The following is an 8,696-nucleotide window of genomic DNA, read 5'->3' as shown; positions in this document are numbered from 1 at the left end:
ATTTATTGGTGATGGAATATTATCCCAATGTAAGTGCTTCAGAGAAATCAATTGGTTTTGGTTAGATTCCTAAGAATAGCCACGTAAAAAGGATGTACTTCAGCCTCTGATGATTCTTGCACAGTAGTCACCTTTGACTGGTGTAATGTAGAAATGATCCATATCACTTTTAATGAATTTTTAATGGTACAATTTTAATGAACCATAGTATGGTTTGGTTTCCTGTAGTACCCTTTAAGGTTGCCCAGTTACTGCTACCAAATGTAGTCTTATGAGCTCTTGGCTGTAATATTTTGCTCTTGGTTATATTGCAGTTTTTTAAAGTCAGCTGTGGAATAATCAAGGGCAGTATTTGAAGAATTGTTTTTACTAAAAAATTATCAGTAAACGTAAAACTACTTGATGTTAAAAACATTACACCTCCATCAAGGTCCTTGCAGTGTCACTCTATAGCTGCAAACGGCAAGGGTTTTCTACAAGAAAGCATAAGGCATGTGTTGCTGTTTGTGGCACTATAAATCATGAGGTATTTTTATACTGCTACTTTCTTTAAAACTTCCTGTGGCATACCCTGTTTGTTTTGTTACACTGTACATTGATACTGAAGAAGTCTTAAAGCAGTGTTGCTTTGCAGAACCATATCTTCAGTTCTCCTGAGCTGTGTGCTACATCCCTCAAACTCATTGCTCTGAGTTCAGTACTGTGTGTGTGTGTGTGTGTGTGTGTATACATGTATGTGTACGTAAAACAAAAGTATGTTGAAAATGTACAACACAAAATGTGAGCGGCTTATCATGAAAAATCATGAAATGTAACATATGAGGCATTGTTTTCCTGTTGTATAGAAAAGGACTTTAACTGTTCAATTAAACCATACTTCAGTGAGCTTTTTGGTCTCAAGTAAACAAAGGCGTTGTATTTATTCCAGTGTGTAAAGGTGATGACTGCAGGTTGAATTGTTATGGGGACAGTAGGACAAAAGCAGCTTATTAAGTAGCAAAAAGAAATAGAACAGCAATAAATAAAAGTAATGATGCTTCTCTATTAAGATGTTTCAGGTACTATATATATGTTTGTGTTGAAAGTTAAATGCATGCACGTATATAAATATCTTATATATGCAAATTTGAGAAGACAACATATCATTTCACAAATACAGAAAGAGTGTCCTGACTGAAACTCTTAAAGTGAGAACACACTTGATTCTGTCAGTTCATAAGGATTGAAAATCTAAGAAGAGATTGCAGAGATGAGAAATGACTGCAGGAAAGCTCAGGCATGTCTATACCACGTGTACGACCTACTGTGACAGAACAGGCTTACTTTCAACGAAGTTAAGTGAAGTCAAGAAAGAATTCTGTTCCTGAGAGGGCACAGCGTAATCGTCTTAACAGGCAATCTGGTTTTGCTGTTTTCTTGAATGAAAGATATTTGGTTGACATGTAATTTGATTGGAAATTGTTTTGTGTCTTCTATAAACAGGATCTGTTAACAATCTACTTGAATGCACAGATGAGGCTTACAACATATTATCGGATACTTTCCCGATATGGTGTTGAAAACAGCAATATTAGCCTGAAATCAATCCACTGGTGATTTGGAAGTCATTGGAAAAAGTGCACAGCAGGTGTAATTAATGCACAGTACCATCCTTAATTCAGTGAGCAGATGTTCTGCTGTGTGCTGAGCTAACAGCAGGGAAGGAACCCTGCTGTGGAAGTGCTACTAGAAGGGGATGGCGCCATTCAAACTGTAGTCATAAAACTTGCTTCAGTAAGAGGTAACCCATGCAAGACGTGCAGCTGAAATATTCCCCATCCAAAACATCTGAGAAAGAAAATTTCCTTCTTGGAAGTGGAAATACACAAAACAGAACATTTTTACATAGAAAATTGTTTTTGGCATTGCTTGGGTGAAAGCAAGACAGTTTAAATTAAACCAAATCCCTATATTATCCGAATACCAGACAGATGAATGTATGGGAGCAAGTAATAAAATGGGGGATATATGTGTTGGCTCAAGTATAAATCTCCCTCTCAAAATCTTAACTGAAACTTTTCCTAGTTGTCATTTATACTGAACTTGACTGAGAGCATAAAATCACAGCTCTCAACCAGCTTAAAAATAAGTGGTAGTTAGAAAGCTCTGAGATCATTATATGGTGTTTCCCACTTAGGCCACAACAACAGTCTTGTTATCTTTATTAGAATGGGCTGGCATTAGGGATAAAGTGGAGATTTATATATCAGAATAAGATATGTGATCCATATTGGACTGTGCAGTTTACCTTCATAAAATTTAAGTCTATAGATAAGCAAACCATTTCAGTTGTGTATTTCACATTTTACAATTTTGCCTTGTCACATGTGGACTTGAGACATGTGGACTCCATCACATGTGGAGAGGACTGCACCTGACACTTAGGCCTGGCGTAGTGACAGGAATTTTTGTGAACCTCTTGTTTTGGATTTGGGATTTATTGCTGTAGTAGAACTGACAGGAAGTTAGTAGGAGTCCTTCTTGTAAATAATTTTGCATTTTTCTTATTGTTTACAGCTTTGTAACTCACTTGTAAATGAATTCTCAGATTGTTTTTACCAAAATCTATTGGAAGTTTGTAGGACAGTATTTTAAACAGCTTAAAAAAAAAAAATTCTCATTGAAGTTTACAAGTTGCATAGTGATGTTTGGTCTGTTTTTACCAAGGAGGTTGTCTGTTTATGGATTCCTTATTCCATACAGTCTAAATTTGAAAAGCTGCAACACTTCTGTAATTTTATTCAGGAATGTCAATAATTGGCTTTTAGTTTTAGCACTGAATTAAAAAAATAGTCTTCGGTCATTTTAAATGTTGGCTATGTGTGCATCTATCTGAGCTGTGCACGTATTAACTGAATACTGACTCCAAATGGACTCAAATGGCAAATATCTGCAGTTATTTTTTAACCAAATGTTACTTAACAGATATGTCAATCAAGTGTTTTTATTTGCAGCTATGATAGTAAGACGTTACATGTTAGTGCATCTTTATGATTAAAAATTTAAACAGGCAAAAGATGATAGACATAGTCATGAATAACCATTATAATGTGTATGCAGAGAAGCCTGGACCTCTTGTTCTTTATGCTTGGGGATTTGCTTTGTTTAAAGCAAGGATATTGTTACTGAGGACTGTGCATAAAAATGCACAAAGACATGATAGTCGTGGATCTGTCCCTTTTGTCATTTTGTCTGTGTTTCTAGAATATTTCACTGTCATAATTGACACTCTTCCTTTGTTTTTAAGATTTCACTGCAAAAGATAATTATTTCTTGGAAAGAAAAGAAAAGAAAAAAAAAAGAACCAGCATTTTATTAATGTTTAAATTCTCTATTTAAAAAAAGTATGAAATTCTTTTTTCCCATTTCTTCAGTGTGTGTTGACTCGCTCCTGTTCTGAGCCTTCTTTGGGCTTTTTTGTTTCAATGACTGAACTAATCACAGCAGGTGAGATGCCAGTGAGAGATGTTCAGTGTTCTTCTGTAAATGCAAAAGGTTCAAAGTCCACTAGTTAGTAATCCCAGCTGTTATGTCTGCAGGTACCCTTCTTCTGTTATTCAGTAACAACTTTATAAGAATAAAAGAAAACAGTATTTTGCTTTTGTTTGTAATACTTTACTCATAAAGGCAATATTTATCATTATGTATGTTACATTTCCGTTTCAGTTTCCTTACGTACACTGAATGGCACCACTAAAAATTAATGAAACTTTGATCCAGTCTTGTGTTTTATAATGTCTGGGTACACACAGAAGCAGTTGCAGGAATATGACTTTCAAGAGCAAGGGATAAAACTATCTTTCTTCAAGATTTTGACTTGATTGTTCATTTTGCTACTTGGTAATAATTTTAATCTAGTATTTGTTATTTCATTTTCGATAGGGTTCACTGTGCAAATATCTGAGTCTCCACACAAGTGACTGGGTGAGCTCTTGCCGGCTGGCACATTCTATAACCAGGGGCTTGGCGTACCTGCACACGGAGCTACCTCGAGGAGGTAAGGCCAAGAAGGGATGTCAGAGTGTTCAAGATGTTGCAATTTCTGTCAGGTAGAAGATTGGTGCCTTTATTTTTCATTTGTGACAGTACAGTGAGTAGGAAATGCTTAATCCAAATACAGATTCCTCACAACTTCTGATATGCTTTTCCTTTTGAGCATTTCCCTGTCATGGGCTGCGCCAGTGACGCTTGCACGAAAACAGGGAGTAAGAGCCAGCAGTGTCCCAGAGACAGACAAGAGGAGGAGGCAGAGCTGTGCAGTGCTGCTGTATCATGGCAACAGATTACTGGAGACCTGAAGCACTGGTGTCTGTCTAATAGAGAGCGAGCAGATGGAGTGTTCTGTTTGTTTACTGCAGTTCCAACACAAACCAGCAAAGCAATTTTTAGTTTGTGTGTGAACTGTGTATGTGAAAAATAACTACATTTCTTAACTCCACTGTAGTTTTATCCATATCTCTTGATTTTTGTCGAAGGGTGAGATCCCTGGATTTTTTAGTGATTTATTAGAGCTCTGGATCTGACAACATGTTGATGTATCTATTTTATCTCTGCTCATTTGCTTCAGCCCACCATTTCAGCCAGTGAAGTATCACAATTATATAACAGGTATTCTGTGCTATAACAGGCTGCAGAATGTGGCCTGGCATTGAAGCATTAGCTTTTTGGCAAAAAAAAAAAAACAAAAAAAAAAACACAATATTAATTCTAAATGAAGGTGCTAATGTTGAGATTAAAGTCCTAAACCATGTATCTCAAATGTTAAGAGTGGAAACCAATGATACTGTTAAAAGTGTGAGGCTGAAAATACCTAAATCAGTATTCCTACATGTGATTGAAACTGCAGCTATCATCTTAACATCATCACTTAGAAATGTGCAGACAAGTGTGTGCATTAGCAGCCAGAAAATGTGTAAGCCCTCTATCATAAAGGAGAGACAGCCATAGACTGAATTATATGAGCTCACGGAAGTAGAATAAACTGCATAGTTAAACTGGTTCTGTAGTGCTTGTTGTTTTACTAGGTAAATTGCATATAAATGAAGAACAACTGAGATTACTCTTTGGAAAAGATCAAATCCCTTGCAGGAATAACATGTACAGATTCTCTGGAATAATATTGTCTACATATCTTCTGAATTGGTGCCAATCCCAATTATAATTTCAGTAGCTGATATTGAACTTAACAGGGGACTGTGCATATGAGAAAGAACGTTTGGAAGAGCTGTCAGGGCTGTGGCAGCGGGTCTGTGCTTAAGTACATAATGTCTTCCCTGCCAAAATCATGCTGCAATATCCTTTGGAAAGAAGCTTACTGGCAAACACTGAAGCTGTATGTAATGGTAACCCAGTATAATGTTTAAAGGCAGTGAAGCTATGAGTGACAGTCAGTTTTCTGTAGATAGCATACTGCAGAGCTCCTTATAAAGAAGCAAATATACTAGCTTTCCACAAGGTAAGTTGGTTTTCTGTTTATAATAGGTGAGCAGACTTAATGAGGTTCTCTCATTTTGTCAAACAGTAGAACTGCTCAAATAATAACAAGCACTTTCATATGTCCAAATAGACCATTACAAACCTGCAATATCCCATCGTGACTTGAACAGCCGCAATGTACTGGTAAAGAATGATGGAACATGTGTAATTAGCGATTTTGGGCTCTCCATGAAGTTAACTGGAAACAGGCTGGTGCGCCCAGGCGAGGAAGATAATGCAGCCATTAGTGAGGTAAGTACGAATAAAGATAAGCCAGCATGTAAAGGATGAAAAATTAGTATGGGAATAACATTGAGAAATAGTTGTTTTAAGATGAATGTTACGGTGGTACAATTCTTTTGATGGGGAATTGCTGCAGTAGGGAGGCAGCCTTAGAGGTGGAAGCTTTGTATGTGAGAGATGATGTATGCAAGGTGTGTATGGTTGCAGAGGTTACAAAGATGTGGGTGCAAGCCCCATGAGTCTTCTACTGCAAACATTACTTAAGCCCAAACAGTCTTTGGAAGCTGAGGTAGTTAAATTTTCCTTTCTTTTTCTTTTTTTTTTTTTTCCTTCCCCTTCCATGTCCTACAACCACTTATTTCTCTGTGTGTCATCTGTAATTTGGTGGGTTTTAAATAGTTACAACAGGGAAAATAAACGTGTGTAGAAAGGCATGGAACAATTGAGAATGAATAATGAAGGAAGCTTGAAAGAGTAACCTATGAGAAGAGATTGAAATAATTAAAGTTGTTTAGTCTAGTGAAGTAAAGATGGAAGCAAGTCTTCAAATATGTAAACAAGTGCTACAAAGAGAAAGGAACAAACTGTTTGCATTCAACTTAGATAGGAAGAAAGGTAATGGGATTATTTTGTAGGTGGGAAAGTTTAGGTTAGTTGTGAAGAAATCTTTTGAATCTGCAGAATTCAGGGACTACCAGGGAAGATTATAGAATTTGCATCCTGTGATTTTAAGGAACACAGTGGAAGAACATCTGCTAGGAATGGATTAGAATGGTTTCTGGGCAGGAAGAGGAAACTGAGTTCTTAAGCTTTGTTTTTGATGATGCAATGATTTGGAAAATGTTTGCTTTTTCTTATTTTTTTAATAAGTATAAATGTGCAGACATCTGAATATAGGCTGCTCAAAAAATAGTTTAAACGAAGACTGAAAGCCCCCTACTGCCTTAAGATAATTGTCATCTGTGCTTTTACAGTCTTTACATTTCATTCACAGAATGTTTCACAGTGCTAATCAGCATCCTTGTGCACAAATGCTTTTTTTAGATGCCCTTGTGCTGAACAAAGGAATGGGGAAACCACCATTTAAAATACAGGCATGTGCAATAGTCCTTTGACAAAATACTGTCACATAAGGACTGATGAATGACTGCTCTAATCTAACGTATGTTTTAGTAAGACTAGACCACCAGTAAGAGTAGCAGCTGAGAGCACTGATCAGAAGAGAATTGCATTTTCTATCTTAACTTCTAGAAAACATTGAAGTAAATTAAAAACAAGACCAAAAAAAAAAAAAAAAAACCCAAAAAAAAACCAACGACAACAAAACCACACCATGTATGCACCAAAAAGAAATTGCTGAAGAACTCAAAACCTTTATAATAAAATTGAATTTGGAAATTACTTCCTGATTTAAAGCTTTGATTTTGACTTTCCAGGTCGGTACGATCCGCTACATGGCCCCAGAAGTGCTAGAAGGAGCGGTGAACTTAAGGGACTGTGAATCTGCTTTGAAACAAGTAGATATGTATGCACTAGGCCTCATCTACTGGGAGATATTTATGCGATGTACAGACCTCTTCCCAGGTAACTAAAGGAAGTAGAAGAAACAAAAATAGAGGATATGTTAGTCCCTAGTCATGGCTTTTTAAAGTGAAGAAGGGAAGTAATTTAGCATTAGTTTTTTGCTGTTAAGCTGGTGCCATCTAGCGTTTGAGATGGTTATTGTTAACAATACGCTGTGTTAGTGGGGCAGCGAGGATCATGCTGGCAGACTTCAGGTTGCCTGTTAAAGCATTTTGTAGGCCACATGGCAGTGCTGTTTGAGCACTGCTGTTATTGTCCAGAGCTCACGATCACTGGTAGTTGGGTTGGTGGCAAAGGCAGTACTTTCAGTGCTTAGACTTGATGATATAGTGCCCAAAATATCTTTCAGACCTTCCTCATGAACAAGTGGATGGAAAAGTGCTGTAATTTAATGAGGTGTTTAGCCATTCATACTTTTATTTATGATAGTGACATGAAAAATTCAGATAACTTGAATCTTGTAAAATAAAACTAGAGGAAATAAACTGTTAACAAGCAAAAAAAGTATAGTGACCTCCATCTTCTTCCTGAGCTGTAGCGTGCAGAGTTAAGCTGACATGCAGTATTCCCTCTGTAGTTAAACAGCTGCACAGTACATGCAGTGGCTTGTAGTCTGTTTGGATTTTCTCCTGAAGTATGCTTAATGTTGACATTTCACAGACATTAGATGTCATCCTCAGGCTCCAGGACATTCTGAAGGTGCCCCTCAGTCAGTAAAATTTGAAAATGTTTTGAGAGGTTTTCAAACAAGACTTAATTCACTTGTGGTTAATTCAGTGTTTCTGGGGAGAGGGAGGGAAGCGGAAGAGTGTGGGTTTGAGGGTGGAGTCAGAATATCTTGATAGGCAACAACTTTGATGCTACCTTTCATCACTTGAAAGCCCTTGCCCTGCCTTTTTTTTTTTTTTTTTCATCCCCCCAAATCTGTGACTTTCTTCATTCTTTCTTGTGCTAACAGGGGAATCTGTGCCAGAGTACCAGATGGCTTTCCAGACAGAAGTCGGAAACCATCCCACTTTTGAAGATATGCAAGTCTTGGTGTCCAGGGAAAAGCAAAGACCAAAATTCCCAGAAGCATGGAAAGAGAACAGCCTGGTGAGATAGTACTAAGTACTGTGTACTAAGAAACAAACGAGCTGGCTATACGGTGGTATCATTTCTTAAAAGCAATCATTGTACTTGCATCAAGTGCCCACATTTCCTCTGGATGCTGGATGAGAAACATTTTATGCCTTTTAAATCTTACAGACTGGTAGCATACTTAATAGGCAAATTGTAATCCTCCAATACTGACATTTCATAAGCTTTCATAAGCATATACTTCAGAAGTATAGTCTTCAGAATTTGTAGTGGCT

The 8,696-nt window shown here is 37.1% G+C and overlaps 1 protein-coding gene across 1 annotated transcript in view; it reads left to right on the top strand.

Moving 5' to 3' along the window:
- BMPR2 (bone morphogenetic protein receptor type 2) overlaps positions 1–8,696 on the top strand; it is a gene marked incomplete at both ends in the record, with an annotated part of 95,289 nt that overhangs the window by 78,949 nt on the left and 7,644 nt on the right. The window contains 5 exons of the mRNA XM_079539173.1: positions 1–29; positions 3,922–4,036; positions 5,606–5,766; positions 7,194–7,341; positions 8,300–8,436. The exon at positions 1–29 is cut by the window's left edge and continues 9 nt beyond it. Of these exons, the coding sequence (XP_079395299.1) occupies positions 1–29; positions 3,922–4,036; positions 5,606–5,766; positions 7,194–7,341; positions 8,300–8,436 (590 nt within the window). The remainder of the gene's footprint in view (positions 30–3,921; positions 4,037–5,605; positions 5,767–7,193; positions 7,342–8,299; positions 8,437–8,696) is intronic.

Source organism: Tetrao urogallus, assembly GCF_951394365.1.
Source record: "Tetrao urogallus genome assembly, chromosome: 8".
NCBI lineage: Eukaryota > Metazoa > Chordata > Aves > Galliformes > Phasianidae > Tetrao > Tetrao urogallus.
Note: the sequence above shows the minus strand (reverse complement) of the source record. Positions and strands in the feature narration are given on the sequence as shown.